At 35.1% G+C, this 24,370-nt stretch overlaps 1 protein-coding gene across 1 annotated transcript in view; it reads right to left on the bottom strand.

Annotated features, from left to right (window-relative positions):
• LOC130683214 (protein Hook homolog 1-like) overlaps positions 1–24,370 on the bottom strand; it is a 67,559-nt gene that overhangs the window by 5,101 nt on the left and 38,088 nt on the right. Inside the window, exons 7-18 of the mRNA XM_057499459.1 lie at positions 23,073–23,213; positions 13,604–13,805; positions 12,959–13,069; positions 11,848–11,935; positions 11,706–11,766; positions 10,012–10,152; positions 8,254–8,347; positions 6,575–6,609; positions 5,971–6,053; positions 5,275–5,375; positions 3,675–3,776; positions 1,286–1,354 (exon numbers count right to left, since the gene is read on the bottom strand). Coding sequence (XP_057355442.1) covers positions 1,286–1,354; positions 3,675–3,776; positions 5,275–5,375; positions 5,971–6,053; positions 6,575–6,609; positions 8,254–8,347; positions 10,012–10,152; positions 11,706–11,766; positions 11,848–11,935; positions 12,959–13,069; positions 13,604–13,805; positions 23,073–23,213 — 1,228 coding nt within the window. The remainder of the gene's footprint in view (positions 1–1,285; positions 1,355–3,674; positions 3,777–5,274; positions 5,376–5,970; positions 6,054–6,574; positions 6,610–8,253; positions 8,348–10,011; positions 10,153–11,705; positions 11,767–11,847; positions 11,936–12,958; positions 13,070–13,603; positions 13,806–23,072; positions 23,214–24,370) is intronic.

Below are 24,370 nucleotides of genomic sequence, written 5' to 3'. Positions count from 1 at the left end.
GAGTCCAAAAGTTTGTGTTTTAACAAGTCTTCTGATTTATGCTAAAGTTTGAGAACCACCACGATAATGCAAATTTACTATACATTTTTGATACATGAGACATTTACTGTAATTGTAGCTGCTCAGTTTCTCAGGAAAATCATTATTTCTCTGTCACTAGAGACAATACAATTTTACTGAATTTGACATCACTAGTAGTACAATACAGAGAATATAGTAAATGCTCAAAAAATATAGGTTGAAAAATGAGTACATAATGTGTTATTTAGTTCTAATATCTTCAATGATTATTGTGTCAAGAGGCCACATAAGTACAAAGAAAATAATACACAGTCCCTGATTTTACATAGGATGGCCAATCCATGAGGGAAGGTTCTAGGTTCTAGGAACATTTCCTACATAATTTCCCTCAAGGCTTTATAAAATTGAGGTAGATTTTACCAAATGAGAAGGGAGGGTAAGAGCACAGACAAAAAGTATGGTGGCATAAGGAACAAGGCATGTTTGAAGTAGGACAAGTTCTATGTGGTGAAGCACAGGGTTCACATGAAGAGTCTATAAACTGGTTATTTTCTCATACCAAATCAGTAGCAGCTAAGGTAGGTAAGGCTGTATTATTATCTATTCTGATTAGAATAACCCAAAAGAATCATATATATGATGAAATGCTACTTTTGAAAACACTCCAGTGATACCAAGGATGACAAAATAATACACATTTCAAATTATTTTTTACTATTTGCTCTTTGTTAGAACTGACAGACAATTATTAAAGATTATTTCCTGGGTTAAATGAAACAGGGTAAATACAGTAGAGGATACAATGAGAGGCTTTACAGGGCATTAAAATAAATGTTGAGCCTTAGAAACAATTTTACATTACACAGATACTCATATTTCTACAGAAATCCTTCATGGAGCACAAATTATGTTTTAGCTCAAATAAGGCCACTTAAAAAATATTTATGAAGTGTGAGTGTGTTTCATGTGTGTCAACAAAGGTTGATGAGTCACAAAATCAATTTACTTATTTGGGGAAAGTCAAAATCATCTAAAAACAAAGTGAAGTATACAATTTGGATTATGACCAACATTTTTAAAAAACTGGAGAATATGAGAGAAAATACCTGAGTGCAATTCACACAGTAGTCAGAGTTAACTTACTCAGTTTGTATGTAAGCAGTATACGTACTTATTTGTGTTATATTTCCTTCTGTGGTTCATGATCAAAATGTTTGTTAAACACTGTTCTTAACACCCAATCATTGGCTGAATTTTAACTTACCTTATTATACCAGGCAGAAACAATGAGTTTTTCTTCATAATCACGGAATTTTGCTACTTTACATTCACTCTGGAAAAAAGATATGAGGACTATTAAAATTCCAGAAATAAACCCCAATTACTAAAAATGGAATTATTTTTTCACTGTGCTCATTACTGAGAGAATGTGAAGACACTGTGAGGCACAGAAAAAACTCAAAACATAAACTGAACAATAGAGAAATGCATGCATGACACCTTTATTTGTAACTAGTAAATCTTCACTTTAGTAATTTTACTGGTAGAACAGATAGTACACAACAGCAGAAACAAGAAACTAGTGATTTCTATGCTGCTGTTTTCCGTATCTGGGGAAAAATGTAACAAACTGGCTTTCATGACAAAACAGCTGCACCTATGGAGGAGTCAAAACTAAGGAGAAGGACATAGTAAAAAATATCGCAGAAAACCTTTAAAAATCTCCTATAGAACTTAGCACAAATTTTTCTCTCAGTTCTTGGTAGCTGTACAGTAGACTGTTGAGGCCGTATTTCCATGCCGGCCTACAGACTGACATCCATTTCTTAATTACTCTACAGAGCTAATTACTTAACTTCACTGAGTACCAGAGAAGGATGGCTCATATAAAAAATTATAATCTGAAACATGTGAATGTTCCTATGGCAAGTTGCTCATGATACAAAAGCACACAGGAAGCAAGGGGGTAAGATGCCCTTCTGGCTTCTATCCACTCCAGGCACAGACTTCCCAACAAGGATGGCAGACAAAATAACCTCTACTATTTGTATTACCTTTCTCCTTTTTATTTTTTGCAGTGTGTTACAGATTAATACACATACTGAAGACCCACAGTTAAGTGTGAATGAACTGAAGTTGCTCCTCAGAGCCTATAGTTAAAGGCATGTTCTGTCACCATACTTGCCAGGGAGCTGCATTTCCAGAGTCCACAATGATGTACACACACACATTGAATAATCAGAGCAACTTGGTCCATGCCTCATTATTTTACAAGTGAAGAGACTAAGGACTAGAGAAAAGAGGTGATAACTTTAAGTTACCATTAAAGCTGAAACCCTGGCCCCTGATTTATGTCATATTTAATGCTGGGGGTACCCAGATATAAGATCAAGCCTCTACTGTGTACATGGTACGATACACTCTGACACATGCCATAAAGAAAAACAATGCTATTGTCAGATGAATTCATGAATTCAAAGTACATGGAATCACTATGGAGAGATAACTAACTTTGCCTAAAGTATATGGGGGAAGCACCATAAACGAAGAGACATTTGAGTTGGATCCTAAAGAATGACTACTATTTCTTCAGAGAGAGAGCGTGCTCCAGTGCTTTTTACACTTGATATGGCCTGAACAAGCACTTATATAGCAAGTTATATAAGGCTGGTGTGTACTCTGGATAAGTAAATCTTAAAGTCTTTAAACAAATATTTCCAACACAGTGCATATATATTGGCTCAGAAATAACACAAAGGAAATAGCAAATGAATATAACATGTTTCTCTGAAATGTAACATTTCTAGTTGTAAATCAATTTTTTAAATAAAAGAAACCAGCTGTCAATTATAAGAACTTCAAGGTAGCACAAAGAACTCATCATGCCTGTGCAAACCAGTTACTCATGCGTTGTTATGAAGAAGTATATGTTGACGTCAAGAATAGCATCAAAATCACCATATTATTAAAAATAGTTTTGTAAAACACTTTGCAAAGGAAACTAGAACATTCCAAATTATAAAACCTATGAATATATAATTACATACTGACATACTTAACCCAGTTAGTAAAAATGATGTAATCATTGGCACAAAAAAAACTTTAAAGTGTAAAGATTCAGCTAATTAATAAGAATATGCCATTACTAACATAACTTTGACTAATAACCAAGACTGCCACTTTAGTTCAACAGTTCCCTAGAATTCTGTAAGTACTTCCTTCTCCTGAAATTCTACTGATTAGTTTGTTTAGGTGCAGGTGAAGAACAGGGAGAAGATAAGAGAAGAAAAATTTGGTTATGGCATGTATTTCTAAAAAGGTGAGCATGTTTTCTTTGTTTTTCTCCTGAGTGAACTCTCATCCACATGATTTTAAAAGGAGCATTATCGCAGTACTCTGTCAGAAACTAAGACATATCCCCATGAGTGTTATAGAGGGAGAGAGAGAGACTTCAATAGGGTACTTTGCAGACACCAATCTTAAGAGCCAGTGAGATGCTTTGTAATAAACACATTGTATACTAAAACATGACATTTTTAACTTGTAACTTCAACTTCTTGTGGAACTTGATCATTAATGGCAAATATATGACAGCAGTTAATTACCAGGATAACACAGAATAATTAAGAGATGTATGAATATAGAAGTTTTACCTCCAAAATCTCAATTCTTCTTTCTTTTTCTGCTAACTGCTTTCTAAGTAGCATTATTTCAGCTGATGCTGGATTTAACTTGGGATCTAAAGTTTTTATTACCTGTTTAAAAAAAAAAAACATACAAAATCTTGTAAGTGGAAAATTATCCAGAAAGTGATCCAGGAGCCTGTTTACCATCTAATTTGTATAACAGAAATACTATCCTATAGATAAGAAGTTATATAAAAATTCAGTACAAAATATGGGAAGATCCCCATCTCAAAATCAAATAGGATGATGAGTAAGTATCATATTCCACTCAAAAGAATATTATGCAGCCATTTTATATTGCAAAGACTGCTCCATAAACAAGTATGTGTCTTGTTTACTGCTGTATTCCCAGTGCTTAGCAAAACAGGTGCTCAAAAAACATTACATTACATATGAATAACACGAGGAAATCATTAATTAAGGTTAAAAATACAAATCATATGATCACAAATCTATGTGACATGATCATACAAATTGTGTGTGTGTGTGTGCGTGCATATGTTATGATCAATAATCATGGAGATAATAAGCATTGAAAAAAATGCACTGTAAGAAAATACACCAAAAGGTTAACAGCAGTTATCTCTGGGAACATTTCTATATTTTCTACTAAAAGGATTTATACTTTCATAACTGAGAGAAACTGAACTGTGGCAGAGACTGCCTGAATGTTTATCAAGCCCTACCTCCCTAAAAGTTGGGTATGGCTCTACGCCTATGTTCTATCCACTGAAACGAGACTGAAAGCGGTTCATGCTGTTCCCAGGCCTGACCATTACATATCCCCCAGGAAATCTAGTCTGTCCTCCCTCATCTACGGGTTAAACAATGTCAAGTGAGCCTGGGAACCCTATGTTCAAGGGCAGAGCCTCTGTCAGCCCAAATAACCGCGTGCAGCAGAGCCCTCCCCCACTGATGAGACCTGTTGTGACCCAGAAACAAACTCCCGCCTGGTTAGGCCCAGAGATCTGGCAGTTTACTGTTGCTGTAGGTATTACTTATACCCTAATAAATATAAAACTTAAACATAAAAAAGGCAGATATATTAGCAATAGTTTAAAGTTTTATGTAAAATTATCTTCTTTTGGTCAGTAAATAGAGAAGACTACAGTAACATTCTCTTACAGTTAAATAGGAAAATATAATGGTATTCATGGACAAAGATTTCATGAGAACACTACTTACAGATATTTAAGACTAAATATGAAAGAAGGAAAAAGAACAGTGTGATGAACATTAGAATTGTGTTTGTCTAATCTAAACTAAATGCTGAAACAATCTCACACAAATTTGAAAAGCTAAATTTTCACAAAAGGCAATGTTCATTTTAAGAACTAAAGATTGCACATATCACAGTAGTCATTTTCTCTAATGAGAACACTATAGTCCACATTTAAACTGCCCCTTAAAGCCATGTTTGTTTTATCTGGTGCTGACGTGTGAGAGGGAGAGAGTATGTGGACTGATGTGGAGATGCACCAAGAACCGGACAGGTGAGGCAGGGTAGTGGGTAAGCGATACAGACACAAGAAGAGTGCTATAATCAGGGGCATGATAAGTCACTCACATTTCTTGCTTTCTCCAAGTACATTTTATATCTTTCCTCCATTGCTTTCATATCTTCCTCCTTCTTCTGAAGAGCAGCTTCAAGTTCATTTATCTTTTGCACTATTATTGAAAATGAAATGAAATAACCAATTACTATGTATGTAAAATACTCCTTCCTCACACAAAAGATGATATTTATCATAAAAAAATTATTTTCTAAAGACTGATAAGAGAATTTAAAAGAGAAAACTTTTTCTTCTTTGTAGTGAATTCTTATCTAAAACTTCTGAATTATAACCAATTATCCTCTATCATTTCATATTGTTTTCTGAAAAATATAATCTGCTTTGTGTAGCTATTTTTCTTTCTATCAAGCATTTCAGTGAGCAAATACACCTTACAATGTAATCACAAGGATCATAAGAGAAAATAAAGCATTTTTCCTATGTAATGTTTGAAGTTCATTTTAACCTAATAATTATTTACATTTTCATAGTATTAATACTGTTTTATTTTACAATGTTTGATACTCCTATATATCAATCAATTGATTTTATTAGATTTGCATTTTTTTGCTTTAAAATTAAATAATTTATAACTTAAATCATTAAAAATTATCATAGCTGTTGTTTGCAATGACACCATTCTTTCATCCTTCAACTAAAAAGGGCAGGTCTTTAGATACAGTCTGATCTGGGTTTTTACAAATACCTACCATTCTGGTTTACATCTGGCTGAAGATCTTCAATGAGCTCTTGCTTCTTCTGTAATTCTTCATGGACCTCTGTTAATTTTTCCCTAAGTAGTGGAAAGAGCATGGAGTATTGGAGCCAATAAAAACTGGTTTCTACCACTTTTAACATTGGTGGACTGTGGCCAACTCACTTTCTGATCCTTAGTTTCTTCACCTGTGAAATGAGAATACTACCTGCCAACTATTACAGGGGTTGTGAGGATGCAAACTGCCTGGCACATGATTGTTTCCAAAAATGTTAAATGTTTCTCCTTGCCATCCTTACTTCCTATGAAAGTTGGAGGAAATATTTTCTAGGTTAAACATCCGACATTTCCATACAGTCAAGTTGTGATAGTTCTCTGCTTCATAAACTTCAAATGACATTAATGATTGAAAAATGTAGGAGGAATTTGGGATCGCTGGCAAGCACTTGAGATCTTTGGCTTATGTTGTGCTTTTCACTTTTTGGTGGCAGTAGTGAACACTCCATTAGCAACAGGCTATTTACTTTTATAAACAAAATGTGAAAAGTTTAAAACCCTTTCCTTCTCATATTTGAAATGAAATAATCAGTTTTACTTACATATGAGCTTCCAACTTCTGCTTTAGTTTGCTGGACTATAAAAATTAAAGAAAGTTGCTGTAAGATAACTATTATGACAATGATAAATTTTCCAGACATCAAAATCTCTATGTATCTTTTGAAGGTGTATTATTTAAAATTATACATCTTTGAAAATTTTGTTTTTCTAATGACATGCTTGTAAAAACATAACATTCTAGGTAGTTTTTACTTCAAAGGGGAAAGGAAAGGAGGATAGGAAATGAGTACGATAGCAGAAAAAAAATGCTTCATATTTCTGAACACCATGGAAATGAAATTTGAACTTGAAGAGAAATAGCAAATCCAAGCTGAATGTGATATATTGAGGAGTATCAAACACTTATATACCTAAAGAACTGTTTATTTAACATACACGTTTTATGATTTCAGGCTTTTAATGAAGAATTGACTTAAAAAACTAAAATAAGCATTTTTATAACAAAACTTTGTCATTATAAATGCAAATACTTTAATATTAACATCAAAATGAAGCAACTGGATTTTGATTAAATAAAATTTTAAACAAAATTTCCTTTTTAAGAAAAGGAGTAATTTAAATTGCAACAGCAGTTCTGAATCATCTGAACAGCTGAAGAGTTTAAAGCATATAATCTGAAACATAAATTGGGCACCAATATATATTTCTTAAAAGATGAACTTAAAATCCAAAACGCAGTCCCCCAAATAGATCCCATTTATAAAGTATTCCCTAATGTGGCTTAAAAAGTATTCATATTAGAGAGGTTACAATACCGTATATATGCACATATGAGATGCCGCCTTACATGAGATGATTTCTATTTTCCAAGTCCCCAGGGAAAAAGAAAAAAATCATATAAAGCACATAAAAGACAGAAAGGAAATGCCACCATTTCAATCTTCCTTTTCATCTCTTCATTTACTCTCGATAGCTGTCGCCCCATCCACACAGGTCTATCACCTAACACTCTATTTAAGCACTATTTATCTAACACACATCTAGCCCTAACTTTCTGTTGTTGTTTTCGTTAAATACATTCTTCCCTCGGTTATTATTTTTTTCCCTCTGCATACAGAGATCAAACTATAGAAACACTGTTAGGTTTATTCAAATTTAGAATATATGATCTCTTCTAAGTCCTTTTATATCTGCCTTCATAATCTGCCATGAAAAACCATTAGAAATGGCAAGGCCATGAGCACTATGGGAGGAGGGAAGAATAAGGGTAAGGTCTTCAGGACTGCATTAAGGTTTCTGTCCTTTGCAGGTTAGTATAATCCACTTCTTGAATGCTCTTTTGGTAGAAATCATTTTCTCATTATCTCTTCCTATTGGAAATTTTCTTCAATTCTGACTGCTCATTACTTTCCTTAGGTCTCAGCAGAACTGTAAAGGCCTCAGTCAGGAGGCCTGATTGATCATGCTCCCGAACAGGAGTTACCACGAATTTAGGTATAGCTGTTGAAGCAGGACAGATAGAAATCACCCTCCAATACATATGATCAATTTATAGGCTCCAAGTTGGCAAAATCATTGCATCTATTATGCAGATAAATATGGTATTTAAGAGTACCTTCAATGAGGAGGGTACCACCTTCAAATACAAGATTAATTTGGGCTTCCAGGCTTATTACAGAGAGTCCATACACAGCAGAAATATAATTTCTAAGTTACTTACACTTTCTCCTTCAGACTTGGAGCCTTGTTCCTGTAATGATTTCTGGAGGTCCTCGATCTGCTGCTGCAATTCTTGGATGCGCTCTTTGCTCAGCCTTGTAAGATGAATCATGTGTTTATTGTATTGAAAGTCAAAGTAATTAAGGATCTACAAAGGTGCATTAATGGAATTCAACTCATAGAGTATACACTTAACAGCCACAACAAATGCAGAACAATGATCTGTGTCTTGGTACAATAAATGGAATAGGTTGCTTTCAAGGAAATATTTTAAAACTAGAAGACATGTTTATCCTCAAAGCATGTATCTCCACATTAAAAAAATTTAACAAATGTATGTATCAATGGCAAAAGCACATTTCTGCACTGTACTCACTGGTATAAGTTAGAAAACTAGCTCAATTTTCCTACAGTTATATTTTTAATGAATGGAAACTAGGTTTCCTTTTCCTGTTTCAGATTTCACAGTATACTGGAAGAAGAGGAAGGTCACCATTTAACAACCATTTCTTCATGACTCTACTTAAATTAAAGAGACTGGCACTAGCAACTAGTATGGATTTTTAACTTGGCAAAATCTCCTTCTTTAAAGCCTGCTTAAGAGTTACCTCCACTAATGTTACCAGCAAGAGAGAGGCTTTCTCTCTTTATATATATATACTCATTATAATTAATGGATATTATTATATACCCATTATATTACTCCATTATTCCACTGTTGCAGTTATCACATAATATAATAATTACCTATTCACATGCCTGTATTCTTTATTGACTCTCTAAAAGCTGAAACTTATTATCTCCAGTGCTAAATAGTTTCAACTGCATAGAACAGTAATATTTTAGTGGTCTCTTCAAAAAGGTAAAATATTATTCTACTTTTAACCACAGTTGATGTTATAGCATACATACAAGGTTCAAGTATCTCTAAAATTCCTAGTAATCTCTAAGATCCAATGAAAGTTGGTCACATAAATCCATATACCTTTATTGAAAGTCTGCTATTTATGTAAGGCAGGTTAGTACAGTGGTTAAGAGCACAGACTCAGGAATCTGACTGACAGAGCGTTCAAATGAAGGATCCAGAACTTATTACCTGTGTAACATTGGTCAAGTTACTTAACCTCCCTGTAATTTGGATTTCTTATCCATAAAAAAGACATAATCAGAGTTACTAACTCATAGAGTTATTGGGAGGATTTACTGAGTTGAAGCCAAAAAAGTGCTTAGAAAAGTGCTTGGCATATAGGAAGCACTATATAAATGTTACTTTTTAAAATATAATTTCTGAACTCCTCATTTGTATCAAGTAAGTACAGCACTTGCTTTAAACATATTAACTGTAATTTTCATGACAACATACAAATAAGTATCCCCCAGTTCACAGCTGAGGACACTAAGTGTGAATTTAAGTAACTTGCCCAGAACCAAACAGTGAGTAAGTAGAGGTGGGATTCAAATTTGACTCCAAAATCTATGTCTCATCTATTCAGTGGACTGCAGAAGAAAGCTAGATTGTCACTTATTCATTTGTTAGATTTTCTGTAATTGTGAAGACATTTAAATGAAATTCAGGAATCAGCAACCTGGTTAACAATGTCTGCTAAAAGTAATGTGTAATGAGAGATTTAAAAAAAATTAAGCTTCTGAAAATCCTAATTATCTATATATACAATGATATTTTCCACTTCAGTGAATCAAGATTTTGTGGTTAGCTAATTAGATCACTATGACTGTCAGTTATAAAGGAGAGCGTCACCTTTGCTCGGTCTCCAATTCATTCATCTTACGGTGCTTCTGTTCTAGCTGCTCCTGAAGTTCCTCAATGCGCTCATTCTCAGTACCTTCCTGCTGTAAGCAAAGCATCTTATTTTCATGTTGCAGTCGAATAAACACCTCTCTGATGTTGGAAAGCAAAATTTGTTCTTAAGTGTTTTAAATGTAAGAGTTTTTACATTAACTTTAAAAAAGGAAATTCTTATCTATTCAATAGCTATCACTTTTGAGTATTACCAAAGCTCCTGAAAGTGTTTAAGAGAAAATTATGTACATTTTAAGACTATGTGTCAAAAAAGAAGTAAATTTTTAAAGGTACAGGTATAAGACTATATCATTAAATGTATACTATGTAAATCCCTAAGGGATAATATCAATTATTTTGCTTTGATAATTTAGAAACTATTCACTGAAGTTAATACATAGCATATCCTTAGAAAACATGTAAGTGAAAAGCAATATTTAAGAAACTACAGTTTGTATAAGATTTTTAAATATACTTTTATAATGACAACCATATGTCTCTAGATTTTTTGCTTTTTACTAAAGGTTTACATACACATTTTAAAAAATGTAAATGATCAATGAATGGTATTAAAAAAGTAATTCTCTCTTACCTGCTGCCCTCCTAAATCACATTTCCCAAAATGAACTAATTTCAATTAATTTAAGTATTTGTTCTTATGAATGTCAGCCCCATAACTTTAAAATACAGGCTCATATGGCTATTTTTTAAATGATATTGCTGTCACTGGATATTAACAATTAAAAGTGCCAGATGGTTTCTAGTTCAATATGTAAGAAGCTCTGTCTTAGCAACAAAAAACTGAATAAGTGGAAAATCAACAACTGTAAACATTATGCTAAGTGAAAGAAGTCAGTCATAAAAGGCTACATATTATGATTCCATGTACGTGAATTGTTATTAACAGGCAAATGGACAAAGAATAGATTGTTGGTTGCCTGGGCTGGAGTTACAGGTACAGGTATCTTTTTGGACGAATGAAAATATTTTAACATTAGATAGTTTTATCTATCTAATGATTAAAATGACAAAACTAAATAGATAGTTTTATCTTTCTATGGCTGTATAACTCTATGACTATACTAAAAACTACCAAACTGTACAGTTTTAAATGGGTGAATTACATCTTAATAAAGCTGTTTAAATAAAAAGTTTAAAGTAAAAAAATAAAAGTGTTGGCACAAATAGAAAAACTGTAAAAGTACCAGATTAGCCAAATGTCTATAAGTAAACATAGTAATAACATTCCAAGATAAAACTTGAGTCAAGAGGAACCTCTAAAATTTCTATTTTATGTAATTTCTACTTAATCTGCCTCCTCCTGACAGCTATTCTATTTTTTTAACTATTAAAAGGATTTTGCATGGAGTTTAAGGATAGGAAAAAAAGTTTCAAAGCAATAAGGTCATATTATAAAACCATAATATGTTATTCAGCTAGTTTGTGAAATTTTACTTCTGACAAGTTTTAAAACTGTTGCTGTAGCAATAACAAGATGATTTACAAAATTTAAGCAGATGAGGCAAAGTAATTTTGAGCACTATGACTCATAAAACGTTAAATCTTAGAGGCTAAGAAATTTACCAAAAAAAAAATGCAGAAATCACATTTTAATGTTAAGTATGAATAATCAATTAATGAAAACAATTTACCTATATTCCACTGGCATAATCTCAGCAGCAAGATTCTCATAACTTTTTGTAGCAGATGTATCTAAACAACAAGAACAACAAAGATTAACATTTTAGTATTTCTACCACTAAAAGGAAATTTTCTAAATCCACCAAAAATCACCTGTTTGGTTTAGGTGATCCTGTTGTACTTGTGCACATCGAAGCTCTTCATTTGTTTCTTTCAGAGTATCACGCTGTTCTATTAATCTCTAAAAAAGAATTGTTTATATTAATCAAATATATAATTCTGCCCACAGGAAATATACTTTTGCTTACAATAATTTATCTGAAGTTAATTTGATGATTGTTGCTTAATTAAAAATGACTATGTTTCAGTTACAGTGCTAAGATGTAATTTTTTTCTTGCTTAAATCACATAATATTCTTTATACAACAGAAAGCTCTGATTTCCCTATTAGTTTATTTTTGAACTAAATGGACGTAATTATGCAACAGAGTACAAATATGCAACTGCAGAGTAATAAAAAAGGATGGACGTTGGAGGCAAATAGATCATGGCTTGAATTCCAGTTTCACTACTTCCTAGCTACATTGTCTAGAGCAAGTAGTTTGACTCTTCGGCTTTAGTATCATACAGTCAAAACAGCAATATTGATACATAAACCCTTGCAAAGGTGTTCTGAGTAAAGTTTGTAAAGTATTCAGAATATATTCTGGTGTGTAAGAGATGCTGGAGACTTGTTATTTCCTTTTAACATTGTTATGAATTCTTCTGAAAGAAGTGTTAAGTAGCATCCTGGAAGTATGACTTTGGAAAAACACTATTTCCCAAGGATAGAATGCAAAGTAACTGCTAATGGACAGGGAATCATGACAGTGTTCTACAATTAGATTGTGTTGATAGCTACACAACTCTGCGAATATACTAAAAACCACTGAATTGCAAACTTTAAATGGACAAAATTTATGGTATGTAAATTATATCTTGATAGAGCTGTTAAAAAAATTGCATCTATGGTTCTTGCCTTCAAGTTGACAAGTCTAGAACCGGAAAATATGCACTGAAACATATGACCCAGGACTTCATCTTCCCTTGAGAAGGAGACGAACAAGATTGCATGAAGAATTTTATAAGAAATTCTTTTACAACAGTTTCAATTAGGAGAAAGATAGAAGAACTGGTTGATGTGAGTTCCATTCTTGGAACAGCAAGGATAGTATTAAAAACTAAAAGAAGACAGACATTAAATTATCAATTATATTTTGTTTACCTCTTTTTCCTTCAATAAAGCTTCGTGTTTTTCTTCAAGCGGCTTCATTTCAAATGCCAATGTGTCTGCCCTTTTGGATTCAGAGGAAAGTTTAATGTGAAGATCTTGAACCTTTTTGTCAGAAACAAAAATAGAAAACAATAACATATAATACTGATAGTTTTTCAGAATTGAGTAAATGAGAAACTGATTGGAAATAACATTTATAATAAGATTATAGTGTAATTCTAAATATTTGTGGAAATGGCATGTAGAAGAGATTTAATATGTATTTTTAAATATCCCAATAATAACTTACTAAAAAAAAATCATGGTTCTACTCTAATGCTTCTGTACCTTGACTGAGAAAAAGCAAAACAGTTTAAGTTATAGCTCCATTCTGTAGGCATTTATTATTTGATACCAGAAATGCTGATAAACATTACAATGTCCAAAGAAAAGCTAAAAGGCCAATAGAAAGGTAAAAGACCTAGATAATTCAAACACAATTATCAACCCTTGGATTAAAATTACAAATAGAAGAAATTTATCATAATAAGTTCACAGCTAACTATGGGCAATTTTTTAAATCATTCTGAAAGTATCAAATGGAATAGAAAAGTTAGGCTCTTTCAGCTTTATCAATTTAACAAAATATTTTCTTACCTGCTTCTTGTATGTTTCTAATTGTGTACGTGCTGCATTTGCCTTCTTTAATTCTTCTTCCAAGCTCACTGTATTATGCATATACATCATGTTTGTATCCTGTAAAGTTTTCACCTGCTTACGAAGGTCATTCAGATCTTGTAGTTTCTGACGATATATTTCGACTGTTGACTCCAGTTTATTTGCTTTATCAGAGGTAGCCCTATAACAATAAGACTATACATTACTCTGTAAAAACTAATAAATGTACTAACAATTTTATTCTGGCTGTAAAATGATTCTTCCAATAAACTATCAATTGACTAAAACAACAAAAAAAATGAGATACAGAAATCGCAAACTTTGTGAGAACTTTGGAAACAGACTGAGGCTTTAAGCTAGCTAAAATTTTTTCCTACAAAGGCATCAAAATAAAAATGCTTTAAATTTGGTACATTAAATAATCAAACTGTTTTATATGACACAATGTATAAAAATGAATGATTTTGTAAATATAACTGAACAATTCTGAGCTCTTCTGTAGCTTACAGGCCAATTTTGCCTTATTCATTATATGACATTTAGTGCAGTTTTGTTCTAAATATTTGAAATGCTTAGGAAGTTAACTCAATCAACTTATAATTTGGGTGGCAAAGCACTTCCCTTTAGAATTGTGCTTATGTGACCAACTAGAGCAAAAATAAACTAACCACATCAGTTCATACATGCAGATTCTGATTAATGGTTATGAAGATTTTATTTCAAATCGACTTTAAAAGCTGTGCAAGAAAATGGCCAATAAATAAAATTTAACAGAAAACATAAAGAGCATATGGATAGACTACTTGTTCAAGTAATATGTCATAGGCAAAAGCTAAATATAAATTTTATATTGTCAAAGACAATGGGACAAAGAGAACCCAGAGATAATACTGAAGTAAATGTTAGGATTCTTATTCATATTTTAATCAATGCTGAAATATGGATTGTGAGAATGCATTTCCTTACATAAAAATTTTACAAGATACACTAATGAGTACAAGGAGGTCAAGCTAAATGTATCTCAAAGTAACTCAGCTCACAAAACTTTAAGAGAAAGGAATTATTTTGGGTTTATGGATTCTAATATGAAATTGTCCTAATAAGAATCAAATGTTGAGGAGGGGGCGGAAGATGGCGGCGTGAGTAGAGCAGCGGAAATCTCCTCCCAAAACAACATATATCTATGAAAATATAACAAAGACAACCCTTCCTAGAATAAAGACCAGAGGACACAGGACAATATCCAGACCACATCCACACCTGAGAGAACCCAGCGCCTCGCGAAGGGGGTAAGATACAAGCCCCGGCCCCGCGGGAGCCGAGCGCCCCTCCCCCCAGCTCCCGGCGGGAGAAGAGCAGGCAGAGCGGGAGGGAGACGGAGCCCAGGGCTGCCGAACACCCAGCCCCAGCCATCCAGGCCAGAGCGCAGGGCCCTCGATACTGGGAAAACAGGGCAGCAACAACAGTGAGCAGGCACTGGAGGCTGGGCGACAGAGGACATAAGAAAAGCGCGCGACCATTTTTTTTTTTTTTGCTTTTTTGCTGCTTTGTTTTGGCGAGCGCTTTTTGGAAGTCTTAAAGGGACAGGGACCCCAATATTAGGGAAACAGGGCAGAAAGACCGGTGAGCAGAGGCCTGAGGCTGGCACCGGAGAATAAAGAAAAACGAACGACCACCTTTTTTTTTTTTTTAATTAAAAATTTTTTTTTTTTAATTAAAAAAATTTTTTTTTCTTGTTTTTTTTTTGTGGTCGTTTTGTTTTGGCGGGTGCTTTTTGGAAGTCTTAAAGGGGCAGGGCGGGTCACTTAATCCAGAGGTAGGGAATCCGGGGTCTCTGGGCACCCTAACCCCTGGGCTGCAGGGAGCAGGGAGGCCCCTTACGGAGATAAATAGCCTCCCAGCAGCTCCTGCTCCAACGCGACTCCACCATTTTGGAGTAGCTGCCCGAGCCAGGCCACGCCCACAGCAACAGCGGAGATTAACTCCATAGCAGCCGGGCAGGAAGCAGAAACCCTGTCTGCGCGCAGCTGCGCAGCACAAGCCACTAGAGGCCGCTGTTCTCCCAGGAGAGGAGGGCCACAAACCAACAAGAAAGGAAGTCCTTCCAGCCGTCACTCGTCCCAGTTCTGCAGACTATTCCTATCACCATGAAAAGGCAAAGCTACAGGCAGACAAAGATCACAGAGACAACACCAGAGAAGGAGACAGACCTAACCAGTCTTCCTGACAAAGAATTCAAAATAAGAATCATAAACATGCTGACAGAGATGCAGAGAAATACGCAAGAAAAATGGGATGAAGTCCGGAAAGAGATCACAGATGCCAGAAAGGAGATCGCAGAAATGAAACAAACTCTGGAAGGGTTTATAAGCAGAATGGATAGAATGCAAGAGGCCATTGATGGAATTGAAATCAGAGAACAGGAACGCATAGAAGCTGACATAGAGAGAGACAAAAGGATCTCCAGGAATGAAACAATATTAAGAGAACTGTGTGACCAATCTAAAAGGAGCAATATCCGTATTATAGGGGTCCCAGAAGAAGAAGAGAGAGGCAAAGAGATGGAAAGTATCTTAGAAGAAATAATTGCTGAAAACTTCCCCACACTGGGGGAGGAAGTAATCAAACAGACCACGGAAATACACAGAACCCCCAACAGAAAGGATCCAAGAAGGGCAACACCAAGACACATAATAATTAAAATGGCAAAGATCAAGGACAAGGAAAGAGTGTTAAAGGCGGCTAGAGAGAAAAAGGTCACCTATAAAGGGAAACCCATCAGGCTAACGTCAGATTTCTCAACAGAAACCCTACAGGCCAGAAGAGAATGGCATGATATATTTAATACAATGAAACAGAAGGGCCTTGAACCAAGGATACTGTATCCAGCACCACTATCATTCAAATATGACGGTGGGATTAAACAATTCCCAGACAAACAAAAGCTGAGGGAATTTGCTTTCCACAAACCACCTCTACAGAACATCTTACAGGGACTGCTCTAGATGGGAGCACTCCTAGAAAGAGCACAGCACAAAACACCCAACATATGAAGAATCGAGGAGGAGGAACAAGAAGGGAGAGAAGAAAAGAATCTCCAGATAGTGTATATAACAGCTCAATAAGCGAGCTAAGTTAGGCAGTAAGATACTAAAGAGGCTAACCTTGAACCTTTGGTAACCACGAATTTAAAGCCTGCAATGGCAATAAGTACATATCTTTCAATAGTCACCCTAAATGTTAATGGGTTGAATGCACCAATCAAAAGACACAGAGTAACAGAATGGATAAAAAAGCAAGACCCATCTATATGCTGCTTACAAGAAACTCACCTCAAACCCAAAGACATGTACAGACTAAAAGTCAAGGGATGGAAAAACATATTTCAAGCAAACAACAGTGAGAAGAAAGCAGGGGTTGCAGTACTAATATCAGACAAAATAGACTTCAAAACAAAGAAAGTAACAAGAGATAAAGAAGGACACTACATAATGATAAAGGGCTCAGTCAAACAAGAGGATATAACCATTCTAAATATATATGCACCCAACACAGGAGCACCAGCATATGTGAAACAAATACTAACAGAACTAAAGGGGGATATAGACTGCAATGCATTCATTCTAGGAGACTTCAACACACCACTCACCCCAAAGGATAGATCCACTGGGCAGAAAATAAGTAAGGACACGGAAGCACTGAACAACACAGTAGAGCAGATGGACCTAATAGACATCTATAGAACTCTACATCCAAAAGCAGCGGGATATACATTCTTCTCAAGTGCACATGGAACATTCTCCAGAATAGACCACATACTAGGCCACAAAAAGAGCCTCAGAAAATTCCAAAAGATTGAAATCCTACCAACCAACTTTTCAGACCACAAAGGCATAAAACTAGAAATAAACTGTACAAAGAAAGCAAAGAGGCTCACTAACACATGGAGGCTTAACAACACGCTCCTAAATAATCAATGGATCAATGACCAAATCAAAATGGAGATCCAGCAATATATGGAAACAAATGACAACAACAACACTAAGCCCCAACTTCTGTGGGACACAGCAAAAGCAGTCTTAAGAGGAAAGTATATAGCAATCCAAGCATATTTAAAAAAGGAAGAGCAATCCCAAATGAATGGTCTAATGTCACAATTATCGAAATTGGAAAAAGAAGAACAGATGAGGCCTAAGGTCAGCAGAAGGAGGGACATAATAAAGATCAGAGAAGAAATAAATAAAATTGAGAAGAATAAAACAATAGCAAAAATCAATGAAACCAAGAGCTGGTTCTTCGAGAAAATAAACAAAATAGATAAGCCTCTAGCCAGACTTATTAAGAAGAAAAGAGAATCAACACAAATCAACAGTATCAGAAACGAGAAAGGAAAAATCACGACGGACCCCACAGAAATGCAAAGAATTATTGGAGAATACTATGAAAACCTATATGCTAACAAGCTGGGAAACCTAGGAGAAATGGACAACTTCCTAGAAAAATATAACCTTCCAAGATTGACCCAGGAAGAAACAGAAAATCTAAACAGACCAATTACCAGCAACGAAATTGAAGCGGTAATCAAAAAACTACCAAAGAACAAAACCCCCGGGCCAGATGGATTTACCTCGGAATTTTATCAGACATACAGGGAAGACATAATACCCATTCTCCTTAAAGTTTTCCAAAAAATAGAGGAGGAGGGGATACTCCCAAACTCATTCTATGAAGCTAACATCACCCTAATACCAAAACCAGGCAAAGACCCCACCAAAAAAGAAAACTACAGACCAATATCCCTGATGAACGTAGATGCAAAAATACTCAACAAAATATTAGCAAACCGAATTCAAAAATACATCAAAAGGATCATACACCATGACCAAGTGGGATTCATCCCAGGGATGCAAGGATGGTACAACATTCGAAAGTCCATCAACATCATCCACCACATCAACAAAAAGAAAGACAAAAACCACATGATCATCTCCATAGATGCTGAAAAAGCATTTGACAAAGTTCAACATCCATTCATGTTAAAAACTCTCAGCAAAATGGGAATAGAGGGCAAGTACCTCAACATAATAAAGGCCATCTATGATAAACCCACAGCCAACATTATATTGAACAGCGAGAAGCTGAAAGCATTTCCTCTGAGATCGGGAACTAGACAGGGATGCCCACTCTCTCCACTGTTATTTAACATGGTACTGGAGGTCCTAGCCACGGCAATCAGACAAAATAAAGAAATACAAGGAATCCAGATTGGTAAAGAAGAAGTTAAACTGTCACTATTTGCAGATGACATGATACTGTACATAAAAAACCCTAAAGACTCCACCCCAAAACTACTAGAACTGATATCGGAATACAGCAAAGTTGCAGGATACAAAATCAACACACAGAAATCTGTGGCTTTCCTATATACTAACAATGAACCAACAGAAAGAGAAATCAGGAAAACAACTCCATTCACAATTGCATCCAAAAAAATAAAATACCTAGGAATAAACCTAACCAAAGAAGTGAAAGACTTATACTCTGAAAACTACAAGTCACTCTTAAGAGAAATTAAAGGGGACACTAACAGATGGAAACTCATCCCATGCTCGTGGCTAGGAAGAATTAATATCGTTAAAATGGCCATCCTGCCCAAAGCAATATACAGATTTGATGCAATCCCTATGAAACTACCAGCAACATTCTTCAATGAACTGGAACAAACAATTCAAAAATTCATATGGAAACACCAAAGACCCCGAATAGCCAAAGCAATCCTGAGAAAGAAGAATAAAGTAGGGGGGATCTCACTCCCCAACTTCAAGCTCTACTATAAAGCCATAGTAATCAAGACAATTTGGTACTGGCACAAGAGCAGAGCCACAGACCAATGGAACAGACTAGAGAATCCAGACATTAACCCAGACATATATGGTCAATTAATATTTGATAAAGGAGCCATGGACATACAATGGCGAAATGACAGTCTCTTCAACAGGTGGTGCTGGCAAAACTGGACAGCTACATGTAGGAGAATGAAACTGGACCATTGTCTAACCCCATATACAAAAGTAAACTCAAAATGGATCAAAGACCTGAATGTAAGCCATGAAACCATTAAACTCTTGGAAGAAAACATAGGCGAAAACCTCTTAGACATAAACATGAGTGACCTCTTCTTGAACATATCTCCCCGGGCAAGGAAAACAACAGCAAAAATGAGTAAGTGGGACTATATTAAGCTGAAAAGCTTCTGTACAGCAAAAGACACCATCAATAGAACAAGAAGGATCCCTACAGTATGGGAGAATATATTTGAAAATGACACATCCGATAAAGGCTTGACGTCCAGAATATATAAGGAGCTCTCACGCCTCAACAAACAAAAAACAAATAACCCAATTAAAAAATGGGCAGAGGAACTGAACAGACAGTTCTCCAAAAAAGAAATACAGATGGCCAACAGACACATGAAAAGATGCTCCACATCGCTAATTATCAGAGAAATGCAAATTAAAACTACAAAGAGGTATCACCTCACACCAGTAAGGATGGCTGCCATCCAAAAGACAAACAACAACAAATGTTGGCGAGGCTGTGGAGAAAGGGGAACCCTCCTACACTGCTGGTGGGAATGTAAGTTAGTTCAACCATTGTGGAAAGCAGTATGGAGGTACATCAAAATGCTCAAAACAGACTTACCATTTGACCCAGGAATTCCACTCCTAGGAATTTACCCTAAGAATGCAGCAATCAAGTTTGAGAAAGACAGATGCACCCCTATGTTTATCGCAGCACTATTTACAATAGCCAAGAATTGGAAGCAACCTAAATGTCCATCAATAGATGAATGGATAAAGAAGATGTGGTACATATACACAATGGAATACTACTCAGCTATAAGAAAAGGGCAAATCCAATCATTTGCAGCAACATGGATGGAGCTGGAGGGTATTATGCTCAGTGAAACAAGCCAAGCGGAGAAAGAGAAATACCAAATGATTTCACTTATCTGTGGAATATAAGAACAAAGGAAAAACTGAAGGAACAAAACAGCAGCAGAATCACAGAACTCAAGAATGGACTAACAGGTACCAAAGGGAAAGGGACTGGGGAGGATGGGTGGGTAGGGAGGGATAAGGGGGGGAGAAGTAGGGGGGTATTAAGATTAACATGCATGGGGGGGTAGGAGAAAAGGGCGGGCTGTACAACACAGAGAAGGCAAGTAGTGATTCTACAACATTTTGCTATGCTGATGGACAGTGACTGTAAAGGGGTTTATAGGGGAGACCTGGTATAGGGGAGAGCCTAGTAAACATAATATTCGTCATGTAAGTGTAGATTAGTGATAGCAAAAAAAAAAAAAAAAAAAAAAGGGCAGTTCCTGTGTGGTAACCTCCAACGAGTTCTACACAAGGGTATAAAGGGCATATAAAAGTGTAGGCAAAGGGTCTGTTTGTGTTTACACAGAGGATCAAAGCCTAATTCGGCTACCCCGAAAATGAACTAAGATACGATATGAAAAAGAACTTCCAACATCTGCACTCTCTGGAAGACTCATGCCAGAAGATGATCATCAAAAAACCCCAACAAAGATCCACGCACTGCTACAGCTGTAGATGCACTCATCCCACCAGTTCCTGGACTTGCCATGGGAATGAGGAAGGAGATATCTAAGCTGGCCTGTGCATACAGTAAAACAACAAAATTGGACTGGATCTATACTGTTGGAACTCAACCAAGAATTTGGAGAAGTGCAAATTGTAGCGCTCCAAAGTCTTACAACTACAAACTATTTATTGTTAAAAGAACATATGGCATGTGAACAGTCCCCAGGAATGGGTTGTTTTAATTTGTCTGATTTCTCTCAGACTGTTCAAGTTCATTTGGACAATATCCACCATATCATAGATAAGTTTTCACAAATGCCTAAGGTGCCTAACTGGTTTTCTTGGTTTCACTGCAGATGGCTGGTAATTACAGATATGCCTTGGTTATGTAACTATACTCCTATTATGTTAATGTGTGTGTGCAATTTAAGTAGTAGCTTAAAACCTATACATGCTGAAGTTACTCTACAAGAAGATATATCAAAGAAATAATCAATCTTCCCATGTTTTCTTCCGCCTGCTACTTCTATAGCTTTTCTTCTTCCTTCCTAATTACAACCCTTAAATAGAATTCGTGCCTCATATCAAATTTACCGAGTATCATAATTCTTCCAAGTGGTAAAGATATCTCAAGACAAATGCTGGGCATAGAAGCCACAGGGCATAAATATGCAAAGAAGTAAAAAGCTAACTTTTTCAAACAATAAGGCTTCTCTCTCACTTACCAACTTCACATTTCCCTGTATGGCCCCGGAAGATGACTGGTTAGCCAGAGACGGGTAAGATTCCTCAAGGGAGGAACAACCTAAGACAGGCACAGTCGCAGGGGGGCCATCAGGTGAGAAATTGGGGATCAACAGAGGTGAGGCTTAGAACCTCACCCCCCCGTTCTGAGAGAAATCTTCTGCATACGTGGATGTTTTATTGCCCTGGTCTAGCTTGGATTAACACATAGTCTACAGGCACACACCTGATCATCTACATGTGCTCTCTTACAACACTAAACTATGTTTTCTACCTTTATCTTGTATCTACCTACCACTTCAGCATTTTATTAAAAATAATAATAATAAAGAGAGAAATGTGGTATCCACATATAAATCAAGTATAAAAACCAAATGAGTATTCATATTTGAACTGACTGTTTATAGTTCATAATGCATGAGCAAAACCGAAAGTTTCTGTGATGACTGCCCTTATACTACTGTTCACTATGTAACTTATTCATTATGTAAGAAATTGTTCTACATGTAAAAACTTGTTTGTTATGCCTCAGAAGATTGGAGACTGACAAAAATTAGGCTTGGGGTGGAATAATGATTGTGCATTGAGCATTGACTCCCCTATACAGAATTTTATTGTCGTTAACAACCATTTGATCAATAAATATGAGAGATGCCCTCACAAAAAAAAAAAAAAAAAAAAAAAAAAAAAAAAAGGACAGACTTCCAATGGTAAAATAAATTAGTAACCAGGATGTAATGTATAGCATAAGGAATATAGTCAAGATATTGTAACAGCTTGGTAGGGTGATAGCTGGAACCTAGAATTATGTATATAAATGTTCTACCACAGTGTTGTACACTTGAAACTCATGTAATGTAATACTGTGTGTCAACTACCCTTCAATAAAAAATAATTATTAAAAAAGAATCAAATGTTATCCTTAAATTGCAATTACAAACAAGTAAAAAAGAAGGAAAGACGAGGAGTCCAAATAGAAACTCTTCAATACTTGATACAGAGATAGTAAGACTAAGACTCCCTGAAAAATAAAGAATACAGAAGTGATAAGTAATAACTTAGAAGTGACGTAATTTTATTTAGACAAGCCATACCTAAGAACATCTATTTCATCTTTTAGGGCTCTTGTTTCTTCAGCAAGACTCGTCAATTCATCATTCCTATGCTGAAATTCAATGAGTTGCTTTTCAAGTTCCTCACAGTGAACTTGGTAATCATCTTTTGCAGCTTCAAGCCTTGCATAAAGAAAACAAATAAGTATTTATGAAGTAAGTGCCATCATTTATTCCTTATTGAGACCCAATTTTAAAATTCCACATTAAAAAAAAACTAAAAGAATAGAACAATTTTTGGCTCTTGGTTTTGAAATAGCCTTGAAAAGTAAACTTAATGGTCTGAATTTTCATTTTTACTTCTGAAACATGGGCTTGGTTACCTCTAGTTCTCACAAAAATTTTTATTTCAGAAAGGGAAGAGAAGATGTTAGACATACATTGGAATTATTTAAAAATATATGTAGAATGTACAGTGGCAAATATTAACTCTAAGTATACACTCTAAGCAGACCGATAAGCTAAGGATGAATACTTCAAACTCTCTAGCAACAACAAAAAGTAAAATGACAGTACAGTGATTAAAATAAAATACTAAAAAACTACTTGATTCACTCAAAAGAAAGCAGAGAGGAATAAAAGAATAGATATAACAAATGAAAAATATCAAACTGATACCTAAGTATAACCATGTCAAAAATTACATAAAAGGCAAAAGGACTACACACAACAATTAAAAATCAAAGAATGTAAGACTGGATATAAAAGCAAAGCTTAAACAGATGTTAATTACAAGAGACACTTTAAATATAAAGACACAGATAAGTCAGAAGTAAAAAGATTTAAAAAAAAGGATACCATGCAAACAGTAAGCAAAGGAAGCTGGGGTGGATATATTAATATCAAATAAAATAAATTTTAAGACAAAATGTATTAGCAAAGACAAACAGAGATATTTCATAATTATAAAGGGGTCAGTTCATCAGAAAAACATACCACATATGTGTGTACACCTAAAAACAGAGTTTTAAAACTACACGAAGCAAAAACTGAAAGATTCACAGGTAGAAATCCACAAGTCCAAAATCATGTTTAACACCAGTCTCCCAATAAATGAAAGAATCAAACAAAAATTGCAGTGAAAATATGGAAGGGATCTGAACAACACTATTAACCAGCTGGATATAACTAACTTTTATAAAATATGTTAGTCAAAATTTATAGAACACACATTCTTTGCAAGTACACATGGAACATCCACCACAGCCAAATGTATGATGTGCAGTTATTATCAATAAATACCAAAAGAGGTATCATGAGATATGTTCTCTAACCACAAA

The sequence above is a fragment of the Manis pentadactyla genome, chromosome 4, assembly GCF_030020395.1.
Source record: "Manis pentadactyla isolate mManPen7 chromosome 4, mManPen7.hap1, whole genome shotgun sequence".
Taxonomy (NCBI): Eukaryota; Metazoa; Chordata; class Mammalia; order Pholidota; family Manidae; genus Manis; species Manis pentadactyla.
The sequence above is the reverse complement of the archived record's forward strand: the minus strand, read 5'-3'. Positions and strand labels throughout refer to the sequence as shown.